General features: G+C 35.5%; 1 protein-coding gene across 1 annotated transcript in view; it reads right to left on the minus strand.

Moving 5' to 3' along the window:
* The window catches only part of FIP1L1 (factor interacting with PAPOLA and CPSF1), a 44142-nt gene that overhangs the window by 15834 nt on the left and 1164 nt on the right, over positions 1 to 27144 (minus strand). The window contains exons 3-14 of the mRNA XM_085322828.1: positions 26693 to 26732; positions 24733 to 24790; positions 21794 to 21897; positions 19650 to 19711; positions 18209 to 18316; positions 17125 to 17255; positions 16775 to 16843; positions 14344 to 14453; positions 11839 to 11946; positions 6220 to 6313; positions 5027 to 5180; positions 36 to 62 (exon numbers count right to left, since the gene is read on the minus strand). Coding sequence (XP_085178954.1) covers positions 36 to 62; positions 5027 to 5180; positions 6220 to 6313; positions 11839 to 11946; positions 14344 to 14453; positions 16775 to 16843; positions 17125 to 17255; positions 18209 to 18316; positions 19650 to 19711; positions 21794 to 21897; positions 24733 to 24790; positions 26693 to 26732 — 1065 coding nt within the window. The remainder of the gene's footprint in view (positions 1 to 35; positions 63 to 5026; positions 5181 to 6219; positions 6314 to 11838; positions 11947 to 14343; positions 14454 to 16774; positions 16844 to 17124; positions 17256 to 18208; positions 18317 to 19649; positions 19712 to 21793; positions 21898 to 24732; positions 24791 to 26692; positions 26733 to 27144) is intronic.

Here is a 27144-nt window from a genome sequence, read left to right on the forward strand (position 1 = left end):
AAAGAAAAGAAAAAGAAAAATCTAGCTAGGTTTACCTGGTGGTGGTACTGTTATTGGTATACCTAAAAAGACAACAAATAATGTATCAGTTATAATAAATATTTGTGCCTGTTATCTATAGTTTCTAAAATCGTATTAAGGTATCACAACATATAAAATCAAGAAAAATAGTAACTTATTGTATCTCCAGATTAAGAACACACAGTACTCCCAGCTGTTAAGATTCTATGCAAGCCCTGTGATATCTGGCTTTTTTTTCAAGTTCCAATCCTTCAGAATCTTATTTCATTAGAAACAAAAATGACAAAGAATGATTCCTGGTCTCAAGATTAGAAGTAAATCCATAACCCTAAGATGTTAAGCATTAAGAATGAAAATAACATACTATTGAATATATTCGGTTTATCTTAAATTCCATTACTAGGTGAAAAGAAATATAATTGACCTCTGACCTTTTAAGGCTTAGTATAAGAAATACTAAGTCCACATGGACAAAGTATGCTGGCAAAAAGAAGCATTACAGATTTTTCCCTAAATGCTACACCATACTGTAATTAATCATTCAATTGCTATTTGGAGGCAAAAAAAGCTCAGGACCCCATTCTCTTGCAAAAAATTAAGAAGGGCACATCCTTTACTGCAAACACATCCAAAAATCATTCTAACTCTGTTGGCTTTCTTCTTTGCTCATTTTTCAAGCAGAAGAAGAAACTTTACTTTCAGGTCAGCAGTTTTAATCACTTATGGTAAACTCCCTCAAACTCCTTAAAAACATCCCTCAGCTACCATTACTGTATCAGATTCAAGTACTTTATGTAAGTGAGCTCTGAAATGAAATGCAACGAAGCCAACAAAACCCTCCAAGGTGCTCTGGAGCAGGTTTAAGACCAAGATACACAAGATAGCCTGCTTAACTTCCCATACATTTTAGTGGCATTTATGCATCTGAACAGAAGAGCCCAAATACCTTCATAGAGCTTGACAATTATGCTTAYTAACCACACAGGTTACTCCTCTCAAAACTCATGGAAGTTTTCCCCTTCTTCAACAGAAGCAAAAGAAAAGATTTTGCAGGCTACAGAATCAAGGAGTACTAAGCACAGAATATTCAAACTCAAATCCCTAAAATTCAGCTGAGAGTGCAATTCCAATTTCTTCCACTGAGAAAAGGAGAATTACAGAAGTTATCTCATTTGAAAGATGAGATACTTTTCTGTGGCATATCAAAATGGATTTAAGTGTTGCAATGTTAGGCATGCAACTTAAAAACTATAGTTTGAAAAATCATATGAAAATCATATGCAGTACTCTATATAGGTGAGTATTTTGCTTAATTGAACTTCAGTGTCCTACAACCAAACCTTACCAATGAGGTATGGCTTTCTGCTGAAAAGATAACATTATACCAATACAAGAGAAGATTTACAGACAATTCCCTGATCATTAAAAAAAAAGAAAGAACAAGCAAGATCTGCCTTAGAAATTGTACTTACAAGTGAGTAATAGTTTATTTTAATTTTTCACAATACTCCAACCATTATCTTCTAGAACATTATATATTTACATTTTAAAAATATGAAAGGCCTGAAGAAATGATGAGTAGTTTGACATTTGTCCCATTTATGCCTATTTCAGTAAGTGAACCTTGCAATTTCTGATGTAGGTAACTAAAAGGTAATCTTTTATACCAACAAACTCACAAGCAGCTTGTCTTCCTCCTCAACATAGTCAAAAAAGCCCCACTCTGCATTAACTCAAGTATGACAGCAGCAAACAGACAAGCTGGAAGAGTAGGCTGACAGAGTGGTAACAGCCAAGAGACTTGCAAAAATCACTCCATCTCTGATCCCTCTCAKGCCTCATTATCAAGAAGAAAAACTTGAAGCATCTTCTTCCAAGGAGTACTTAAACTCTGGAACTAAAAATAACAGCCCTACTAGACACTACAAATCACCACTGAATAGAAATCATGATTTTACGGCAAATCAAAATCTTCCCTTCCCTCCAATCTTTCCTTGTTCTAATGATTATGAAGGGCCCAGTACCACTTCTCTTAGAAATAACTTGCCACTCTACCTCACTATCAGCAGACCCTCCACTCTGCAGATACAGGTTTAATTTCCTTTCAGAGATGGCTTAATTGTTACGAATCTAATTAAAGGCTTATTAACCTAGTGCATAAAAAAAAGTATCTGAAGTACGACATCATCAGCCAATTACTTCTGAGTGAGGGAAAAGCAAAACAAAACTGATTCATTCCTTAGAATGTATACACTAAATTTGATAATCAGTCCAAGGAGACAATTTAGTAYAGATTCTGTCTCTAGGACGCACCACAGTGCTACGAAGGTACACCCAGCCTAAACTGAAATATTCTGACTGGTATATCAAAAGCAATCCAAAYGGCACTAGTGCAGCATTTTACTGTGACTTATTTACACTCCACATAATGTGCTCAGAATCGCTTTGAGGACACTGTATACCTACTTAACTCAAGACTGGTGAATATTTACCAAATATCAAGTAGATTTTCCTAAAGGGAAGCAACACCACATGTGCTATCCTTGTGAGCAAAGAGTGAAACTAAGTTGCTGTAGCTTAACATACCAGAAGTTAGCTGAACTGTGTAATAGCCCCTTGCAATGTAATATAACTCAGCTTGGTGTAAAAACTTCTTTCATCACAGGCTAAGCTGAGTCAAATTATCTCTCATTTATCATAAGCTAAGAAGTATATAGACTGCTGAGCCTCAGCAGATGTATGGATGTATGATCACTAGCTAAGTCCTAGTATCTTAATAAAAGGTCTACATAGTTAAACTTCCCAAAACTATACATAAACTTCCCAAAACTATACAACAGAAGTTTAATGCTTCAGAGTATCCTTTTTTTTTTTTTTTTTTTTTAAGTATCACAAATACGTGTTACGTTTAAACTATGTTCTTAAACCAAAATACATGAAACAACTTTTAAAGTCTGTAAAACAGAAGCATCCACACTACTCTTTAGACTTAAGTTACTGCAACATAGTAAAAAAACAAAGAACACCACAGTTTTACTATAACCAATTACAGTGATTTCCTAGTAGTATTTCAGAGTTTGCTGCGTTTGGCCCTCTGAATAATTCCAGAACTCATTCCTCTAAAAAGATCTGAATCACAAGAGTGAATGAATTCAGAACAAGAGACAAAACTTCAAAGCAGGATCCTTTTTCAAAGGGGCTTTTGGAGGATGTTTTATATTTGGAATAYTTAAATTTTCTGGCAAGTAGTCCCAATTTAATACTGCGTAACAGTGGGTTTTTTTCCTTCCCCTCCAATGAACCTAGGAGGGATGGCAGATTCTATTTTAGGAATAGCTTTGAAGATAAAGAGCTGGCAACAGCACAATTAAAACACAGGTCTGAAGAAACCAAATCCACAGCTCTTAATCRTTATTTTCAAATCTACTTGAAGCACGGAAGGATGTTGAAGGAGACTTTCTGGACAAGTGTATGTCATAAACCTGTCTGCAAGTCACAAGACTAAAGCCAAACCTGCTTGCTAGATCTTTAACACATGTGCATTTTTTTTCCACCCTTAAGCTCAACAGGTGAGGAGTTTCCTAAGAACATTGCAATACACCTAAATGACATCACTGCACTAAGCGTGTTCGTGGGAGGAAAATTCTGTCAGGCTTTTAATAATAYACAACATAGATCTCTAACAAAGCTATAATCAAGATAGTAACTACTTTCTAACAAATTGCAATATACTGCATACATCATTTTATCAGAAACATTTTAATACAGTTTAAAACCATAGTTAACTCTGGTGTTAAGTCCGCCTCCTTCCTGCCCCCCAAACAGTAAAGAAACTTCAGTTAAGTGCCCGAGCAGTACCACATTCTCTCTATAGATACCCTATTTTTACATTTATGCACATAAACTTGGAAGAGAGCATGGAATGATTTAATTTTTAGATCTCTTCTGCTTCTCTTTGCGAGGCTGCACCATTTTGTGCATGATGGCCACTGATGAAAGCCAGAGTTTGCTGGCCAGCAGGAGCAGATAGTTTTAAAATCAACTGCAATGGAAGAAACTTCTTCCCTGAGAAGATTTAAACTGTAAAGGCCCACCGAAAGGCACTGCACTGAAGGAATAATGTCACTTCCTTGTTCGTAGGTAAGAGTATTAACAGATACTTTTAAAAGATTGCCTATGCAAACAGAAAAGATTTCAGAGCAAGGCAAGAAAAAAGTCTCTTATATAATTAAGTCTTCTGTTTTCCTACTCTGATACTCCTCAAAGTTTCTGCATCTGTTTCCGTTTCTCACTGACCGTTCTCTTTCATTCCTTCATCGCTCCTTTTTAATCTAATTCTTTAAGATGGTAACACTCACGTAACTGCACTATTTGTACAAATGTCGAGGACACTGCCCCTTTTTAATAAATATGGGTAAACTTCAAACCAGACTGAACAATGAGAACAAGCCTCCAAGAGCTTTGATTCCTCTAAGCTTCACAGGTACAGGAAGCTGGATCAAAACAGCAGGTGCTAGTAAGATCTGACCGAAAGGCTGCAGCACAAATGCAATTTGAGAACTTGCACACACTTCGAGGTGAAGGCAGAATTAAAGCCTCAGTTGGTGCCTGGACCTTACACACCAAAGAATCTAAATTCAGCACAAATTCATAGTATACCAACTTTCTTAGTGCAAACTTTGGMATAGTTTGTTAACATGTACCTCCCAACAGCATTAACAGTAGTTGAATCACAAAAAGCAGCTTCTCACTTCAGATATTTTCAAGGGCATGAGACTTGACACTTAGTCTTTAGGTAATTATTTACTAATTGTGACTRTTCTCACTGAGAAAGCAAAGACAGAAGTTGCTGTTTCTGCCATCCAGATATACTTACGAAAATACCGGAACAGAAAATTCTGAAATTCTACCCATATAGTCAAATGTGCAAGGAATATATTTCTTGAATTCACAATCAAACACCACTCTCTCATTTCCCATATTCTGCATAATACAGGACATTTACCTGGTGGGGGAATCAGAGGTGGAGCAGTACTGACAGTTGGAGGGGGTGGGAGGAAAGGAGGTGGTGGAAGGTGGGTAGGTGGAGCTCCTGGAGGGAAAAATGGAGGTGGCTTGGTAAAATTGTCTACTTCAGGATTAGATCGTTCTGAAAGAACCTGTAAAATATCAAACTATAGTTACAATTGCTATGTAAAAAGGGTAGAACATAGGTTTCCTCTCTTTCCAGTTATTATATCAGGAAAGCATTACTTATGCACCTAAAGAGCCATATTCAGATACTGTAAGTTACACCTACATCCCTATTTTCAGTGTGTACTCCCTAGGTACCTTTAAGGGCCCAGGAACAGCCAGTAAGAAACAACAAACACAAGATTTTATAGGGAATATAGGCCAGCTGAATACAGACTAAAACACTATCTTAGATTTATATGTAAAGTAAAATATCTTTTTAAAAAATAAAAAAAAGTATGGAAAACATGAAAAATCCAAATAATCTGAATTACTTGATTAAACACTGAGAAGCTCAGTTGGAAAAAAAAAAAAAAAACACGCTGCAATGTTTTAACTACAAACACTTCAATTACGATCTTCATGGTTTACTCTTAACCTAAATTGGCATGGAAATGCAGTAAGAGCACCAAGCAACTGTAATTCTTCTCCATAGATATGTCAGAAAAGAAAGATTACATTCAACCTTAATGTGTTAGTTTTTTCTTCCAAGTACCATAAAGACGAAGGCCATAAAGATTAATCTTGTAATTTATGGCAAAGTAATGCAACTTTATAAAAAATGTACTATCAACTATTGATTCCTTCAAGATTTTTTTAATGCATTCTTAAACCACGAGTGAAGACATTTTCATTTTCAGCATTACTGTCCAGCTGAGGTAAGAGATGAAAGGCTATTCAGTTTAAGTATCTATCTTTGTCTAGTAGAGCCAGTACTGTCTCCTAGGTTGTAAGCCTGTACTATTGATCATTTCCTTTCAGTAAGCAGTGCACCAAAATATGTATCTTTTGAAAACTCATCAACTATTTCGTCTAATTTATTTAACTGTCACAACTTTCTTCCTGAAATTAAATCTTCTTCTATATTTCTCACTCACACACATTACAGTGTTTTAATCAGAAGTTAAGGTGAAAGGAAAAAAAAGCCTATTAGTCAAAGACAGTGTGTAAATCTGCATATAAAACCTGTATGTTGCTGTTTTCATTAGCACGCCGCCTTCCTTCCACCCTGCTGATAGTGATGGTCTGTCCAATCACATCTATCGTGCCAGATAATCGCCTGTAACACAGGACAAAGCAGAATCAGTAACAAGCAGCATTAAAAAAATCTGTGGCACACACAGTAATGTAAGTCTATAAGCTCTTTCTCCTGTATAAAGATAAAACCACAAAGTTGCTGAAGAACATTAAACACAATAAATTTCCTGAAATACACCAAGTGTGTAGAACTAAACAAAGCAGCAGTAAAGATTTGTGGAGGATGAAGGGTGACTGTTTCCACATTCTGTTTTCATCCCCTTAAAGAAAGTAAATCTACATTTTTGCAATTGATGAAAGCAAACATAAGGAATAATACAATGAGTTTACCAATAAGCTTTAAWAGGATATATTAAATGGGACTTCTACAAAAATATAAATAGTGAAATAGTTATACTAACCATTAAATACAAATTTAAAATTGCAGAAACCACACTGGAAGACTCCATGGAAGAATGAAAGAGGACAAGGTAAGTGAGGAGACAAATACATGTCAGCCAATGTCAATGTGCATACTATAGATATTGCAGCACATATTGAACAAATCACCCATCATCCTTACCAACTTGGAATATACAGTCTTAATACCAACCAAAGTACTTGAAACTACTAGAAATTGATTCTCTTCTTAGATTAATACCTTGCCTCCAACTCAGAGGATCTTTGACCAGCCACTCATACTTCTAATCCTCCATACCCAAAGCATGAAATACCTCTCAAACAGCTCCAAAACATCTGTACAGCTAAACAAAACTAACAGTAGAATAGAAAAAAGACTCACCTCAGATTCCGTTACAACCCAATCAGGCAATATAAGAATGTAATGTAAATTAAAAACAACTATAATAGATCAGACCAAAGGTCTATCTAGCCCAGTAAACTTTCTTAAGAATAGCTAGTAACAAGATTTTCATGGAAAGACAACGAAAAGAAGTGACACATACACACAGTCTTTCCCTCCCAGTTTCTGCCCATCAAACATTTAGGGACTTCCTCTATTTAATAACCCTGATGAATATTAACATGTCTGATCCTTTTTGAAGACACTTGTACATAATTTTACCTTCTATGATGAATTTTGGTAACGTGTTCTATGTAAAAGTACCTCTCCTCACCTGTTTCATCTGTTTTTTGCCTGCCAATCTCATTTGCTGACCTACAGTCCCCATGTTAAGGAAAATAATGAAGAAGCATTCCCTTTTCTCTAGCACCAAAATATTCTTGGATTACTGCTGACCTCTGTTGTATCTCTTCTCAGAGAGACTAGTCTACATCTCACCTCATACWGAAGTGTATAACATACATTATTTGTTTGTTTGTTTTTTTGTGGACTCTTTCTATTCATACTGTATTGTTGCTAATGTGACACGAACTGAACCACAGAGAATATTCAACTCAAAATGCCTTGTGGCTTTATGTGCTGTTGTGAAAAATATTGTATTCCTATGTAAATATAAACATGTTAAAAATCTGTACCATGTTATAACACTACGAATTCTTTAATAATTCTTTCTCTCTCTCTCTTTTTTTTTTTTAATATATATACACAAGGATCCCTCTTCTTTCCTCAAGTTGAGGCAACAAGCTGTAATTTTTTATTGAGGTCTCCATAGCAAAGAACTAATCAGAGCAAAGTTTCATAATCTGCTTTATAATCTTATATTACCAACTTCATTTTCTCACTGGCACTAAGCTTGTTCAGATTCTCACACCTGAATGAAATACGGCATACTCTCCTTATAGCCCCAGAGAAAACACACTGCCTACATCAGACAGACGAGAGTTGCAAGTACAGACTCAGAGCTGTTATTCGTTATTTCAAAAACTATGATGTAAAATAATTAAGATAGGAAAATTGTTGAAAACAGGCTTTTATTTATCTATTCATAAAATGATTCTGATTACTTTCATCACAGCTTTAATTCTGTCCAATACGCRTATTTTTTTCTAACAATCTGTTTCACTGTCTTGTTTTAAGGCCCTCTTCAAAAGCATTCCCACAAAATATAATGCTCCAGTAAAGCAAGGAAGATTAAGCATCATGAAGGGCTGTTATTTCTATTTCAGAGAGCCTACCTACATTTTTGTTCCCACATTCTAAAAGAAAAAAACATCGATTTGTAGTAAGGGAAAGGCAAGATTTCCTATGAATGCACTACACAGAAAGACTGAAGTGATTACAGCAATCCCATTCCATTRGGGATGCCAATAAACATGTGAAAACGCTTCACACTGTAACTTCATTTTCCCCTTCATAGCATGAGTCCAAAGACCTTATACCCACTTTCTGGCTCAGAGCAAGCACCACCTTGTCCTCATTATATCTTTACAAAGTGATAAAGCTACAGAAAGAAACTCAAGAATTTTTGGCCATCTCTTCTTGTCATTCTTATGGGAAATAGTTGCCAGAAAAGTACCATAATTCTTACTAAAATAGGTAATTGTAACAATTACTACAAAAAAAGTTAATGAAGTATATATAGATTATAGGAATCAAACCAAAGAAAATGGAATACAAGAACTACACTATAGAAAAGCAATACTTTACTAACAATTATTAAAATACAAGTAAGTGAAACTAAGAAGAGCTCAAGGAACAAAAAAGAAACCAGKAGTAGTTCAGAAAGCAAGCGAGTCAGGAAACCTGTGAACATTTACTAATATACTCTAGACTGAACCCTCTTGTCTAGACGACTGTTATCTGAAGGTGCATACAGCTTAATTCAGTTAATTTTGAWTTGAAGAATGGCAAGCTATTTAGAAAAACACAATCTAGAATTTAAATTTTCAATTATAACATTCACAATACCTGGCAAGTTATTCTAGCCTATGCTGGAGTTAATGGGTAAATTTCAAGTCTGAATGCATTATGCTTTTGCTTCTACATCAGTGAATCTATTAAGCTTATGCTTGTCAGATTGGGTATTCCTACTATAAAATTCCTAACCCCCATGCATGTACTCACATAGACTGTTAAGAGAGGTGTCTAAGTCCCAAAGAGCATCTGAGATCTTTGCTACATAGTCAACTGCAATATCATTAACCAAATCTCTAAAATTAACTTTTCTGGATTATTTTTTTCCCTTATCATGGCTGAATAATGCTACATAGAGTGAACACRTGATGGCATTCCATGGGAAAATACTAGGTAGAACTACTCAAATTTAAAGTATAATCAAGCTCTCAAAATCTTCAATAAGTCAAACACATGAACGTATTGAAAATAGAATAGGATTCCAGGTGGCAGAACAGAAAATTATGTCACAAGGATCTGAATGGCAACTATTAAAACTAAAACCTGGTATCTGTGACACTGGAAGTATAATTTGAAGACGGAAAGAATCGAAAGTAGGGAACTTTCCTGTTTGCAGCCCCAAAACAGATGAAACCTAGAAACCTAGCTTTATAGAGAAGTTGTAACTCTACTATTTTGATATAGATCAAACAAAATCTGCCTGCTCTAAGGTCCACAGTTTCTTGAAAAAGGTTAAAAAGTAGGATTCATTTAGGTCAACTGCATGAGAGAATGAAGTATAAAATTACCTTATTAACAGATCAGAAAACAAGACGTGCATCTGTGTTATTCCAATAAAGGAAACAATCGTGGAGGAAAGTGGTAATATTTACCAATAGCAAGATATATAACAAAAATGAAAGAACGACTGGGAAAACCTTTCAGGAAATTTCACAAGAGAAACCCAAGGGAAAGAAAACAGACTTCTAGTTTTTCTAGAACTCAACTCTAGATGACGAGTTCCCATTTTTTTTTTTTTGGTCTGGTAGACTACCAACCACAGTAATATAAAGAGCAAGGAGAGCTGGAAGGTGGGACCAGCACCAAGTTCTGCCAGACTGATAGCTCTGACCCCAATTGCTCAAATACCTCGAGTCCAACGCAGCCTGAAAAAGACACAGTAGGCACTAGACCATCAAGAATCAATTAGATTTTCCAGAGATAATCTTCTGTCTAACATCCCATCCTAAAAATTTGGACCTCTAGAATCTAACAGCCTAAATCCAGGAAAAAAACCTCTACTACTCTAATTACTTATCATGTTTTATAATAGTATCTCAATTACTGTTCTGAACAGATGCCGAAAAATTCAATTTCTTCAATGAGGGATGAGTCCAGGAACTTGCAGTCAAGCCTTGAAGTCAACAAATTCTCTTTTTTCCTGAGAATGCAATAAGGATTTCATTACATCCTCTATCAGAAGAGTTTGAGATTGAAAGAAAGGCATACGTTCTCTTGCAAATGGAGCACCAGATGGTATCTCTGTACAAAATATAACTTTCGCTAAAGCAAAAGAGGCATCTAAGTGTCCAATATTTGACAATTCAGCAGTTTTATAAGAGACAAATCTGAATTAAGTCATAGCAAGTTAGTGCACGGGGAAATTTCAAAGACACTCCAGCCCCACCATCATTCTCTAGTGTTTGGAAATAAAACAGACATTACTATGTTTCTGTCTCAGYGCTGTCTGCAAGGGAAGGAGAGGGCTTGGCTTGTCCTTTATACACTGAGGGTATCTGGGATACAGATGCATTCCCAATGGATACCCCCAAATGTACTGCATGTGTGGGATGCATGTGAACCCAGAGCAGAGTTTGTACAGCGTACAGCTTGAAAGGAGCATTCCAGCAACTCAGTGAATGATTTTGCTCTAATTACAGAATGCTTATTTCTAAGCTATTCACACTACAGAAACTACCCTCCATGGAGATGAATTCAAAAAGTTATCTCACAYGGCAAGCTCAATTTAAATCTAGGTTCTACAGAGCAGAGGGGAAAAAATAAAATAAAATCAATTACATTCCAAATTTGTAACTGTAGAAATCACTCTCCACTACAAGAATATGAACAACGACCTGTTTTCTGAAAAACAGATTCTCATAAAAAGCCTAACTACCAGATGCCACATTTATTCACTAGACCRCCAAACTAAAAATCACAGAATTATAATATTCTTTAGAAATGTCTATTTAAAATGTTCCTATATTCCTACTTTTCTTGCTTTTGCATCTTTACGCTTTGTCATCCTCCTCTTGAGGACATCCTCAACTTTGCTGAGCTCCGTTACTGCTTACTGATGGATGTAACTAAAAAGTAAACAAATCTTAACACAGAAATTCAGATTTTGTTATGATATATGTGATATTTKTTCAAAATAATTTAAGATCTGAATTTGCCATATGAGCAATAATTAAGTTTCTATCTCCTAAGCTAAAGTCTCCATATTCCTAATGAGCAGTATTCTTGTTCCACCTCAGAGAACTTACTTATTTCGTGGAGAAGAATTTTTAACTGGCAGGACATCATACAGAAGTATCTACTGTGCTCAAATTATGTGCAAAATTATTTTAGTGCTTGCTTTCAAACAAAAAAGGCAAAAAAATACTATCTGTTCTCAGACTTCCAATTAAAGGGAAATATGTGCTGCAATATCTATGTGTAAAATTATCCAGGAAGTGATGTGGCAGTCCTGACTAGTAAATGAGGAATTAAAATGCTTAATTAGGATCATGCCCTCATTTTTTTTTTCTTACCTTAATTCGGGTGATTCGGCCCTCCTATATCGCTCCTGCCACTTTCCGATGCCTGAACTGGCTTTTCTGGAGGCAGTGCTTGTCTGTGACTGAGAAGAGGCGCTGTTTCTGGTGAGATAAATTGTCTAGGTCTTTCTTTTCTTGTGCCTCTATCTTTCCTGCTCTTTGAGTTCCTCTCCTCACCAACCCCCACACCAATGCCACTATACCCACCTGCCTCAGTTTTCCCTCCCTTCTACTGAATATATCAACTGCTGCGAGAAACAGAGAAGTCCACAGCTACATGAAAAATGTTCCTAACAATTTCACAGCAATAATGCTATGGCAAATGCCTCACAGCATAAAAGTAATTGTTTTAAATTTTCAAAGAGTTGGATTGCTGAAAAATCTCTACCTAGCTAAAAAGATCTGTTTAGGTAAAGAAGAAAAAATAAAGTCCCATAAAATACTGACTGGTTATGAAGAAATTAGTAGTAAGTTTTTCACATACGGAAGAAACTAGCTGCATTCTGGAGATATCATTTAACTAGAAGCACGTAACACACAGTGAAGAAGTATTTACTGAACTAAGCTCAGCCTTCTCAATGCACATTTTTCTTTCAGAATCTCTTCTCACAGCCCAGTGGAAATACCTTTCTCCTTTACACAAGAACTTATGTTAAGCTAGTGCATCCAAAAGAGCAGATACTAAATAAGGAACAAAGTTAGCCTTGCTATTTTAACAACCTGTAACTACAATATTCACAATAAATGTATAGAAAATAATCTATAACAACCACCAAAACTCTCAAGTGGTACAACTGGATATGTATCAGTTTTTTTCCTCTTCATCTATGCAACAGAACAAATTGATTTGGCCTCCCATTCTTTAAGATAGCAAAAACTGGGGAAGTCCATGCAGAGAATTAAAAAATCTCAAGTTTCTCAGGAAAAATCCTCCAATTAACCACCTTTATACTTTGTACTTCTAGAAGTCAAAAGATGGTCACTTATACTTAAGATTGCTARCTTCACGCAGAGGAAAAAAAAAGTAGGAAGTAAAGAGACATGGTAAGAGATACTTATCGTAGCTAAAGCTTGTACTGTGCACAGGTTTGACCTTATTCTCACTACATATACAAATCTATGAAATCCACTTTTATCTACAACCTTAAGCTGAACTACATTTTAATACCTCAGTCATTAATTCCTTTCTAAAGTATTTTAAAACTTCCCTGTCCAATAACAAGACGTATGCAGAACTGAAATTCTATAAATTCTATGAAATTTTATCTGTTCTAAACACAGATTTTGAATTATTACCCTGTGAGCAGTAGTTTGGATTTTGAGAACTCTGTTACCAGAATGACAACTAGAAGCAATTCAGAAAACAAAAATAAAAATTAGAGGATTGGAAAAAAGTTTAGAAGATTTGTATTATGTCTTAGACAAAAAAAAAGGCAAGTAGAACTAAAATCTACTAAAAACACATTATAATCTGACAGCTAAGAAAGGAATTTAGGCCATTATGAGGAAATTACCTAGGCATGTCAGAAAAGAAAAATACCAGCGCAAGTTTTTTTTCCAAGAGAAATGTATTTGGGTGTTAAAGACTCTTAAAGGACGCAATAAATGAATGTGAGGTGCCTGTGAGTTGTCAGAGATAATTAGAAATGAAGCACAAAAAAACAAATCATAGATACAAATCTTAAACTGTTGGTGATGAAAGCAGGCAACCTGCTATACTTCCCTTGTCACAATCTATAACGGAATCTTTTTTGATTTTCACAAAAGTAAAACTGTTAAGCACAATCACTTGTTAACTAGACTAAAGYAGAAGCATGGACTCATTCTAAGACAAATGTAGGGTCTCAAAAAGCTTAGAAATAAAGCACAGAAGTTGTTAAAAGTCTGGGGCTGAGGGAGTGAGGTGAAGAGACACTGGCAGGGAAGTCATTCTACCCATTTCAAAGAAAGTACAGTAAAATATTCAAACGTGGAAAAGTAAAAGCTACCTTGCTGGAATCCTTTGGATTGCTGAAATTGTAACTATCTGCTTCAGTTTTATTTAATTGATAAGGTGTGTTAACTAACGCGCACATCTACAAAGTAGGATACACTAGCTACAGACGTTTTGTTGGCCCATGCAATTCTAAACAGATAACACGCTTTTATGCATCAACACCTATATTTTTTTTTATATATATATATATATATATATATATGTTATATACATATATATACACACACATATATATATATAGTTATAGCTGCCTTATGATTTGAGCCTGTTGTTTTTTCTCCTCCTCCTTCCTACTTTCTCTTCTATAAAGAAGCAAGAAAATAGCACAGCATTCACGCGTAAAGGTGACTGAAGACTAAAAATGATTAGAATCATGCTTCCTCTCAGTTCTACCTATTACAGAAATATGGTCTACTCTTTCCCATGGAAATCATGAACTTCAAATACATAGAGGTAACAGTATAAAAAAATGTTTGGTCTTAAGTTACAACTGTCTAACTGACCTGTTTGTTGGAATTCCTGATTTGAATAAGGCAGGAGGAGATGTGAAATCAGCTTTGGTCGACTGCACTGCCAATTCTTTCTCCAGATTTCCAGTTCTGCCCTGCTGTACCTTCAAAATAATGTTTTATCATTAGTTTAACCTCAAAAGTATTGTAACTCCAAACACTCAACACAGCACATAGCCAGAGCAGAAAGTTAAAWTTTAATTAGATTTAAAGATGTCTAACAAGTCTGCTACCCAACAAACCACAAAACAAGAAAATTAACACATTCTCTTATTGACCATAAGATCAATTAACCACTTAATTTTTAAGTCATACCAGGAACAGTCAACACAGTCTGGATTATGAAAACTTTTTCATTAGTTCAGATTAGAGACTTCAAAAACTTAAGGCAGATTCTGAAGCACTYTAGAATTCCAGAGACGCATTACTAAAGCTATGCAAGACCTTTGCTGCAAATATTTCAAATACTGCTCGATTTCAGCAGCACACTATATATGCAGGAAAAACTACTTACATGGTTTAGTATTAAAAACAAATCAGAACTGACTCAGGTTTTTAAAGACTCTCTGACTGTACTATTCATATAGCAACATAGCACTCTTCAAAGCATATTTCCAAAAAAGCATCATCCCAAGTAGAAACAGCAGCAACGGGGAAAAAAAAAATCAAAATATTTTCAGGTGAATAGCCAGAAACGCAGTGGTCAGTAAGACAGCTCAAATCCCAGCATTTCAAACTGAAGAGGAACAGTGTTTTAACTACACAAAAAAAAATTTCTAAAATCATAAAAGCAATTTCCATTTATTTAACTCGCATATTTGGATATCAGGGATTTTAGGTAACAAAGAGTTTCATAATTAGCAATACATGCAAATTAGTATATAGGAATCTAGCCAGCTTAATAATGGTATAACATCATATAGGCTCTGCTCTCACAGATTCCTATAGGTAAGTTAACTATTAAGCTTTTGCAGAATCTCACCAATAATCATACACATCTCTTTCCCACATCCATAAAAGAACAGCTGCGAGTAACTAGTTAAGAGTTCTTAAAAATTAAATTTCAAGAAGTTTGAAAAATATTTAATAYGAAGAAGAAGAGGATTTTAAGGATTTATCTGAAAAATCTGTAAAACCTCAATTGATTAATAAGTAACTGAAAAACAGAGGAGACAAAAGCAAGTTCTTGCCAATCATAGAAGACTCATCTAAACATACACATAAATGACATATGACTTTTAGTATTTCAGAAGAGCTGAGAAATTCATTAACAAAAGTATAAAATAAACMAATTACATGTATACTCCTCCCCTTCATTCATAAAAAAGGTGACAAATTTACTTTCAAAAACATAAGAATCTGTACTGATTGATCACTGGATTCTCATCACCTCTGCCAGAGTCAACAAAAGACTAAAAAGGGGGAAGTATCGGTTTGGAATACTTATCCTTCTACCTTCAGGAAAAYAGTTCAAAAAGTTTGAGCTGATAGTGACCAGCTACAAAGGGAAAATCATAAATTTCACTGTCCAACATCTCATTAACACTATTACTGTGGAAAATCAGGAAGGAAAAAAGCCCTGGGAACTTCTGTTCTTGCTAAGTCAAAGAAAAGAAAGTAAATACTACTGGATACCCCCTCAAGTAGCATAATAAAAGGAAACAAATCATACCAAAAATACCTGGCTACAACTGACTCTTCTGTTACAGAAGCATACAGAAGAAAGCCACAAATAGTTCTGAGCTGGTTTAATGAGAATTCAAGAACAAAACTGACAATATATTGAAAATAGGCAAAATAAATAACCCTTGTATTTTAAATTCAACTTCAGTATCAAACAACAGAGTAATTTTAAAAAATGAGAGGTTGAAAACAAAATTCAACTCTAAAGCTGTCATACAGATTTTTCTGCTTTGTGCAAATCAATATTCCTAATGAAAAAAATATATATACTTGATTTATTGCCATCTAATCCCAAATAGACAGTGAAAAAATTAAAGATTGATTTTCACATCTCAGAGTTGCCAAGGGTAAGTGTTACAAAACAAAATGCAAGAGCTACAAAGGCCACAGGAAAAACAAACATGCCTTAATCTACGAAAGCTTCCCCAGCACATCTGCACAAATTCTGCACAAACAAATGCACTACAACTAAAAATAAACCATCACATAAAGCAAAATTAGTTTCACTTAGAAATTTGTTAGTACACCAGGCCACTAACTCACATGCTTGCAGAAGGATGACAGACAAAGCAACACTTTTTAATCAGCATTTTGTGACATACACAGAAAGTCACTGATGTAAGATGAGAGTCTGAAATAATGGCTACGTCCATTTCAACTGTTCTTCTATCAGTCTGTGGTGGTATGGGAAGCAATACTCGACAAAAATGAGAGCAACCAACAAAAGTTTACTAAAATTCACCTTAAAAAGATGGTATCTGCCATCGAGAATCTCTGCACTTGGTGTTACTTCCATAGCATTGTCTTCGGCCTAAGTTAAATAACACATTGCCCATTAAGATACCATACAAATCTTAATTGATGGGCCACATTCTGAGTAACCGTATAGATACAATCTAGCTGTAGCTAGTCTGTGACACTATTCACACAAATTGCCAGTGAAGCAACACAGGAACATTCTGGGCTTGGGTTGGGGGAGGGTTGAGGGGAGTCAGGTGCAAACTCTAAAAAATGCACTGAACAAGCTTATGACACACAAGCAGCTTATAGGGGAAAAAGCACACAGAATATCACAGAAGTTGTATTAATTACCGTAATTTTATTTGTGGTTGAGGTAACTGGTAAAATTTCAAGACCCATTCGTATTCTCTTTTGTTTTTCACAGTAAGCTTTCCAGGTATCTTCATTGAACCCATAGTTGAAATAATCAGAAAGGTCAGCCCCTTTAAAAAGAAAAGCACAAGTTTTTAGGATGTTACAAAGATCATTTTTTCTGTTTTTATATTTTCTATTTTAGTATTAGATCAGATCAGCTATTGACCTAAAAGATGCACTGCTGAAATATATGAAGTCTCGTATCAGACAATATGCAGTGTTCATAGCTCAGACCAGATGAATACTCACACTGAGTGAGAAAATACGTCATGTCTAGCATCCCGTCTCAGGGATTAAAAGCAGTCACCTACAGAATAGCTTAGGATATTACAATCCTTGTATCTTTATAAGTTCCATAACTTTGTTACTTGTACAATGAAGAACCAGTCCTTTTTGCTTGTTCTGCACTTAACTCTTCATAGTTTCACATGATACCACTGAGTACTTTTACTACTAGAGATACTAGAAATACTCAAATGCACAGTATATATTTCAAATAGTAAACAGTCCAAACACCAACTATTAAAAGGCTTTTCTCCTCCCCATCACTATTTGCATTACCAAAGCAATATACAAACACTGTAACAAACTACATAGAGCAACAAGAGGTACTGCTAATGAAAAAAAAGCTGCCACAACAAGTCTGGCCAAACCACTTGAGCAGGCTAGACTACTTTCCTTTCTGGTTTATCCTCTGTCATATGGCACAGATCAATGGCAATAACCTCCACAAAAATACAGTTTTCCAAGCTGAGTACAGGAAAAAACGTGAATTTAAGTAGGGCAAGTCTGGCAATTGCTTTTGCTGAGATTTGTGTGTGCAATGTAGACTAAGAAATGTGRCATACCTACACACTCTGTGGCACAAGACAAAGGCATCATGTAACTTACCTGTTTCTGTAAGTAACATTGTACAGTATCTTCCATCTACAAGGTAGATAACTTTTACACGTGGTAGCTGGGAATTATTATTAAAATAACTGWTAAGCATTTGGTAGGTTAATGTTAATCAGAGCATTACCTGGCTTTCTCCAAGGTTTATCTTCAAAAGAATCTAAATCTACTTCCAGAAGTGGAACACCATTAATACTCCCTGGCGCATCTAGATCCACTCCTTTAACTTTCRCCCCTATGAAGATAAGTTAGAAAGTTAGAACTTTGTCTCTATTAAAATGAGTTTTAATAGTTGCAAAACATTTGGGGAAAAAATAGATTTTGTAAGAAGTTTTGAAAGGCAAAATTATTTTCTTCATCCAAAACAATTAAACATATAAAAGAAAAAACACCATAATATCTATCTCCTCCTCTTAAACACAAACCTTTGACAGAAAAATGCAGACCATATAGCTTGCTCTTTTTCAGCTTTTATTGCATCCTCAGTACTATAAGTCCCTGTGCACAGATTTACCTAAGAAGTCAACATAAGAATTGAGCCTCTGGCACATTCAAAGAATCATTTAATTGTTGGTGAATTATGAAGCTTCTCCTACTGCTCCCTGCCAGAAAATCAGAGTTGTCTATCTGCTGTTCACTGCATTTTACTTTTTCCAACATTTTTAGGACCTCTAATGGCCCCTAAGAGTCAAAATCACTTTCCATTCAAGGCTTTACAGRTAACATTTAAACAAGAAAACGTAGGAGACAGATGACTGTTTAAACAAYTCACTCATTAACAGCCCATTCAAAATGAATCTCACGCACATTTAGGTGCGATCTAGTACTCCTATCTTGAACCCTGATTTTATGTATTACTAAAAACATGCATGTCACAACTTGATTTTATGAATCTGTAGAACTCTAGAATTGAACTCCAGAATTATAATGCCACGAGTATCTATAACTCTCTCTATTGTTGCTTTTCCAGATAATTTAAGGTAGACATTTTACAGATGGACAGTAACAAAACATCATGATATCCKGGACAAACATCAATCCTGATAAATGTCATCAGATTAATATTTATGCCATTAATCACTGATGACATGCAAATGAAATTGTCAGGAAATAAAGACTGCATAAACATCTGCATATAATTACTTTTACCTTAAATGACAGCAATAAGTGACCTGAAAAAAGAGGTTATGTACCTGCAAGACTACACATTTTCCCCGACCTTATAAGCTTAAATTAAAACAAAAAACAACAACACAAAAACCCCCAAACCATCCACTCTCTGGCAACCATGCCGCTGAAGACAAAAAAAAAAAGGAAAAAAAAAAAGATACGTATATGGACCCAAGTTTTAGACGCTTTAACAGAAATAATGCAATAAACATTGAACAGTTTTATAGCAGTAGTAATTTTACATTTGTCTAGTTTGCTGTCATCACACCAAAACATTTTGTAAACACCCTATAACTAAAAAATACAGACTATGTAAACACGCATAGATGTGGGTTATCAGATTACTGATTTTTTTTTTTTTTGCATTTTTACTAATATTACCACATAAATTTTCTTACCAGAAGATCCATAAACTCGCCCTCCCGTCTTAATATTGAGATTCACAGGGGCCGTTCCATAGCTTAAAGAAATTAACATAATTGAATTAGAGAGTAAGACAAAAGAAAAAGCAAAACTTAACAAAACAAGAGTTAGCTAGACCCAGAAACAAACTGGACCTAGGCTCAATCACCATCTTGAATCTCTAGCTTTCCAAGCTGGTAACACTGTAAAAGAGATCAGCCTAGGAGCAAGAGAGTGTACCTTTCCATGCTCAGTAGCAACTTCTCCAACTAATAAACAGTTGTGAAGCAAGTCCCAGTCACTCTTCCTGAGTTGAAAGGATAAAGGCCTTGATAGAAACAAGAGTGGACAGAACCAGAAGAAGAAAGAAAGGAAAAACGAAGTTCATTTAGGGATACAAATGACAGTGTGGGGAATAGGGTAAAAACAAAATGAAAAAGAAAGAGTTTAGATAGTAAACCTTTTCTACTTTCTTGGGGTTTTTTTTATGTATCTTTTCTGTTTTTATAGTTACTTCATTTAWTCTGTATGTATGTGGAAAATACAAGCATTCCTCTAAAATGACTGAAAGTCTGTGTGTTTCAGTACAATTTTAGCAAGCACCTATCCTTTTGTCCAACTGGGGGCAGAGAAAGAAGAGGAATCTATCTTGTCCCATCACACAACAGGCCCCAACAAACTGAACACACRTTTCACCTCCTAAAAGAACACACAGTGACAACCCAAATTGGACAGAGCGCTTTGCTTATAAAAATGTAATCAGAAATCAAGGCACTAAGCTGATTTAGCTACTTTAAAAATTACAAAATGAGATTACCACATAACTAGAAGGCAGTGTACAGTTTACAGTACTACCCCACATGCAGTTCTATTTTTCATTCGGATCTGTACAGTAATACAAAACTGACACAAAACATTTACCCTTATGATCTGCCAAATTGTATTTGTACATAAGTTTTTTTTTTAAAAAAAATTATCATTTTAAAAAAGTGATCAACAACTACAAGAAAAATCATTTAATCCTATATAGGAATTTGTTAAATTGAAGTTAAAATGAACAGCAATGTTAAGGTTATTTTAGAAGTCTGTCCTTCCATAAACTTCCTGTATAATTTGCTCAGAAAAAAAGATTTTTCMAAAGAACAACCATTTCAACACAAAACTTTCTACTCTAATTAACTAGTTGCTTATTCTTTTCTGTATTCACGGAAAGAGCAGCAGCAAATGTATTAGTCTAAACGTCTACTTTACTGTCACAAAATTTGAGTTGACTGCCTACACCACCACATGCAACACTGCTTGCAAGCTGTTGAAAGCAGAAAAACACGGAACTTGAAGAATTGTCACCTTTTGATATTATGTTCTTTTGCACAGTTACTTTAGGATAYGACATACTGTAATTTTAAAAATATTATTTATGTTTCAAAAATGAATTATTTCATTGTTTCATGTTCACTGTTTACATAGCAATGAATTCTAAAGTTAAAAATACAGTAACATACACAAGTCAGAGCTACCTGCAGCCTATATAGARTGAAGCCCCGGTACACTCCATTTTTATAAGCATAAAAATATTAGGATTACCAGCACAAATAAGCAACCTGCCTCAYAAAACTTCCATGTAATGAAAACTTGAATTTCATGATTTTTAGTGAAATCAATGCTCTTCAGAAGCATTAAGTGAAAAAGAAACTATCGGGAGAACAGCGTTAGGAACTACGTACTTATTAGTATTGTATTCACTACARATAGGACAAATGTTTTTAATGTTATCTGTGCTTGCCACTCTACAATTTGCAACACAAATATCACTGTCAAAAATGACCCTAAAAATACTATCTAACAGCAATTCTGTAATAAAAAAAACCATTCTCCTTCAACACAATTATTTCTCAAAATCTGAGAACAAAGTGTAACTCCTACAACATATACAGCCTCATCAAGAACTCAAGGAGCTCTTCATTTCCTTGTCCGTTTTTTTAAAGTTACTATGTCATTAAAAATACTTTGTGAAATTGATAAAAATAATTCCTATATGGAAAATAATTTATGTATACAATTTAGTGACAAATACTAAAAAGTCAGAATTAATCTCTAAATGTAATCCTGTTCCCTCAGTTAATGCTTGCAAATAACTTACCCATACTGTGGAGCTCCCGTTTTAATATCCCCTATGGTGACTTGAACGTCATCTTCATCATCATCACTATCACTATCACTGTCATCCTCAGTCTCTGTCACCTTCTGCAAAAAAGAAAAAAAAAGAAAAGTCATTGCTCAGACAAAAAGCAGTCACTTACCTACACTATAAAAATATTCCAGACAAAATTGCACATTCTAGAAATCTTTGACGGGAAAAAATTCTTATTTTCTCATAGCTCAGAACTGAGTGGCATTAACAGAAAAGTTAGGCTCATCTACTGAAATGCTGTAAATATTAGAAACATCTGGGTCAAAATGGTAATAGTATCTTTAATAGTAAGGTGCTGTTTCTGAAACATGACATTTTCTAAACAAGCGTAAAATGGTTTCCACTGCTTAATAGCTTCTTCCTTTTAGCTAACTCATATATGCTAGCACCCTTGTTACCACCTCACTTTGGAAAGAACCTAAATGATACGTGAGACTAGCTTCTTGTCTTCATCAATTACACATCCACAGCAATTCAAATAACCTTGTTTCTGTTGTAGATGCATACTGCTCTTCCGATTATCTATTCAATTCATAACATAATCTTTATATGTAATGCCTGAGACTTAAGTAAGTTGGTTAACTGTAAAACAGACAGAAGAGCGCATTAGACACTGGTAGTTCCGCCCAATTACCCAAAACTTTCAAGCTTGCTGGTAAATAAAAACAGACATATCACTTATACCACGAGTTCATCTAGCCTAGTATTTTGTTCACACCCTGACACCAAAGGGAAGAGAAAAAACAGGGCAAACACATGATATTTGTCTCTTTCAGTTATTGACTATTATCAGCTCAGGGCATTTCCCGCGTCAGTAGTGGTTTGTCTACTTAGTATTTCTCAACAGCTCTTTAAACTTGTAGCTGCCACGTTATCTTTGGCAAGGAACTCCACTGCACTTCCTACTGCCTGAAGATCCAACCTCTTCTTTTATTTGTTTTTACTCTGGCTCCTTCTAGTTTATCTGGATAATCCCAGTTCTCATACTGGAGGGGCAGTCAATCCCGTTTTACTCTCTCCATACATGGTTTTGTTAACCTCTATCATATTCTACATATGTCTCTTTTCCATGCTGAGAAATCCTTGCCTACTCAGCCATTCCTTGTAGGGAAGCCACTTTGATTATCCTCGTGGCCCTTCTCTGAACTTCTTTCACTTGAAGTAAACCCTTTATGAGGTGAAGGGAACAGATCTGCACACAGCATCTGGGGTGTGACCAAACCATGAATTTGTGAAGTGGCACAATCTCATCTTCTGATTTGTTCTCCATTTGTTTCCTTATGAGTCCTAAGATTTGACTGCCTTTTAGACTCCAAAAAAGCACTGAACCGACATTTCCAAGGATTTTTCTATATATCGTAGTGTCTCCCTCCTTCCTAAGTGACTGATCAGCTCAGAGATCATCATTTTATATGTAAAGCTGTTGTTCTTCCCATGAACACCACTTCCCTTTTTTCTACACTGAATTTCAAAAAACATTTATTAACCAGTCAGTTCTTCACAGATAGTCCTCGTCTTCACTGTCTTGAATAACTCTGCATCAGCAGAAAACTTCCCACAACTTTCCTTTCTTCCAAGTAATTTATAAACACTTTAAACAGCACAGTTGAGCACAAGACTCCAGTGAAGAAAGTTCACCTTCAGCGGTGTTTCTCTGCAAAAATTAAACTTTTGCTTCTGTCCTCTGTTTTCTATCTTTCAGATGTGAATTATCCATGCAGGATACTGCCTCTCATCCTGCAGCTGCTTAATTTTCTYAAAATCCTTTGGCGAGGAACATCATCAAGACCTTTGTGGAATTTGAGTAAACTTTATCAACCAGATTACTCTCATCCACACACCTGTTGAATCCTTCAGCAAGAGGCTGAACCTACTAAAGCCAAGTTCATTCTTTCCAGGTAGACCATAGTTATTGAAGCATAGATGAACTCTAGCCCCTACTTATTACTGTTTCTACTAACTTGCCTGGTACAYAAATTGGACATAAATAAGCAGTTGCACAGAAGAGAAAAAGCTGGAGTGCAGTTCATGCTTGCTATGACACGTGACTACAATTTACGTAACAATAAAGATTTTAAAACAATAATTAGTATTTTAAAACAATGAGCTTACATAACAGAAACAGGTAAGACAAAATGAAAGCAACAAATGTAATTTACATAACAATGACGCATTTACATAACAATAACATTGGAGGGAGGAGGCCCTACAATTTGCATAAATATATTATGACACTGGTTTTGGTAACACTAAGCGAATTCTTGCAAAATATGAACTAATAAATTTCCCATTGAAATAAAACTACAAGTTTTTTCACAATAGTCTTAAGTTGTTCCTATTTATAGTAAGCTGAGGCCTTTTATCAACACATTATCTGTAAATCTCATTTCTTGGTCCTTTCTCCTTCATCATTCCACTGACTACTGAAGAGTTACAAAACAAGTTTGGTATGCTGCCTCTGAAAGGCATATGTTACTCACCTTTGATCCGTATTTTTCACGTAGTTCTGCAAATGCTTACTGTTTATAATGCTCAAAACAGAAAAGCAATCGAAAGATTTTCCTTTCTTATCAGTATGGAAAAATATGGAAGAGTTTCACTTTTAAATGAACATCTTTGGAATAAGATAGCAGGTTTGAACTATCAGTTTTTCCCTAAAGAAACTGGAAGTACTATATATTTATTTTCTAGAACTAATTTGAAAAACTGGACTGCAGCTGGAATCTAATAGTTTCTACASAGCTTCTATAGATAGTGTTAAACACCTGTAAGGAAAAAAAAAAAAGCATACACTAACATGTAAATTAATTCAATTATAAATCTTATTTGAATTACGACTACTCAGTAAAACCATTAAAATAGTACTTCAAAAATACATTTAAAACTACCGTTTTCACTACGCCATTTTCCGCAGTTTCTTCTTCATTCCCAGGTGGAGGTGGGGCACTTAAACAAAAACAAACATGAAAAGGTTAAAATAGTTATTTATGCATATATTATTATGCATATATATCAGCTAACAATGAAAACGTATTGCTGTATTATTTCAGAGAACAGTCAAGGTTTCAGCTATCTTTTGTTTACTTCCAATTAAAAAATTTCTGGAAGAAAATAACTCTACATTAGCAGAATAGTATTTAACTAACGCGATCGTACTAACCGGATGTTTGCCAAATACTTGCAAGTAGCAAGGCATTATACCTGGATCCTGCTCCTTCAAAAGCAAACTGAAATTTCTCATAAGTTACAAAGTGAGAATAACTGAGGTTTTATTTTTCTTGCAGACTGATGATTCAAAGATCCAGTAAAATAACAGACTAGCTACAGAACCGGAATAAAACTTTWTGTTATCCATATACGAAGAATGCCGAAACTGAGAGGCCAGACATGGTAGCTTTTAAGGGGGTAACTGTCACCATGCTTTCTGAATTCCAAAAACAACCTGTAAGAAACGTAAGCTGCAATCCATTGCCCTTTTAGTCCTTAAGTACTACTTATCGAGGCAGACAACAGGGATCATCAGCCAAGCTAGACTGCATGACACTACTGACCAGAAGAGAGTAGAACATCAAGGTGTCTGCAGATCCTTTTCTTAAAGGACACTATTGACAAAAGGTGTCAGGTCAAAAAAAAAAAAAAAAAAAAAAAGTAACTGAACACAAGGAATCAATTGATATGGAACAACTTCTAAAATGAGGAGCAAATAAATAAATTGTAATTCTTTGTCCTGGAAAAGAGGTTAATTCTGAGCGAATGTAAAAGAAGGCTACAAAAACATGAATGACATGGAAAAGGTAAATAAGAAAAACTTCCACCGTTTCTTACAAGAACTAATTAGAATCAAATAATTGCATTTAGCAACCAACTTCACACTGATGTCCTACGTAGTCAAGTGATGAAAGTCCTTACTGCTACAACATACTGTGCACCTCAAGAGATGAAATCAGTTGAAAACAGCAGCTGAGCAAGCTTACAGACAAAAAGTCCATCAAGGATTATTAGCACAAGGGTTCTCTGACTGAAAAATCCCTGCAGTCTAATGGAAGAGTTTATGGARAATAATACCTCCATTCTTGCATTGCCTTCCCATTTTTATTTAACTTACTTTTAACTATCAACAATTTCCATAGTTTCTCAACATCTGAGATGTCTCTTTTTCAGTATCCAAAACTCCCAGTCCTATTCAGACTCCTGCTTCTAGGCAGTCCTTGATACAAACTACCAACACCAACCTCAGCAGATTTTCAAAGCAGCATCTTTCTGGTGTCTCTCATACAGCCCCTAATGCCTTGAATACGTCCCCCTAAACACATCCAAAGCTTTTTCTGCCTTACTTTCAAAGACTCCCTTACTAAACTATCTATCAAATAAAAAAGGAGAATTCCAGCAGATGTGTTATGGAAAGTACACATCAAACTAGCTGGTACTTGTTGCTTCCTTATATTCTTTTTATAACTAAATTGTAAACTCTTTGGGAACAAGCTGTCTTTTATTCTTAATTTGTAAAACAGTCAGCACAAATGAAGTTTTGATCCATGGCTGAGATTTCAAAGCACAGTAATCACAGAAATAAAAGTTCTGTCGGCATTTTGTAAAGAGATATTGATCTCTCTACAATTAAAACCTAAAATAACTTTCATATTCAAGTACCTCAATCTCCTGGGTAAAATCATTTTATAGAAAAAAACAAAACAGTCTAGTATAGATCAAGTATACTACATTAAGGGGATTTTCAAAGGCATCAGCGTAAGCATTCAGGTGCCTTTCAAGCAGCTGGGAAAAAGAATGTTATGAATGCAACTTTTTGTGTGGCCACACTACCGAATTTCCAGTTGCCAAGATACCCACCTAGCCTTTTCCTCTTCTGGTCTCTCTACTTCGTTTTCGTCTACCGTAAGAGAAAAGAAGCACAGCAGTTAAGAATTATATATTTAAAACCCTTGAACACCGTCTACAGCAGGTATCTTGCCAAACATATTAGGGAACACCTCAGTTTACTATTCAGTAACATTCTGGACATTTTCACGATGTTTCAGTTACGAACTCGTTTAGGCAGACCCCTGAAYCCTTGCGGTGCTCCACGCCACCAGGCCCATACCAGGGTTTACTCTATGGGTAGCACCAGGCCCTGGCACCGCGCAAGTTTGCGCGAGAAAGGGCAGTCCCGCCTCCGCGCTGCGGGCCCGCCGCAACGGGGGCGAACTGCTTCTCCGGASCTACGCGCTTTCCCCCAACGGGCGTTAGGGAAGATCAAACGCCCGAAGGAGAAGGCCCGCACGACGCTCCCCTTCCCCCCCGCC

Source organism: Rhea americana, unplaced genomic scaffold (genome assembly GCF_003343005.1).
Source record: "Rhea americana isolate MKP2758 unplaced genomic scaffold, rheAme1 scaffold_8, whole genome shotgun sequence".
Classification (NCBI taxonomy): Eukaryota; Metazoa; Chordata; class Aves; order Rheiformes; family Rheidae; genus Rhea; species Rhea americana.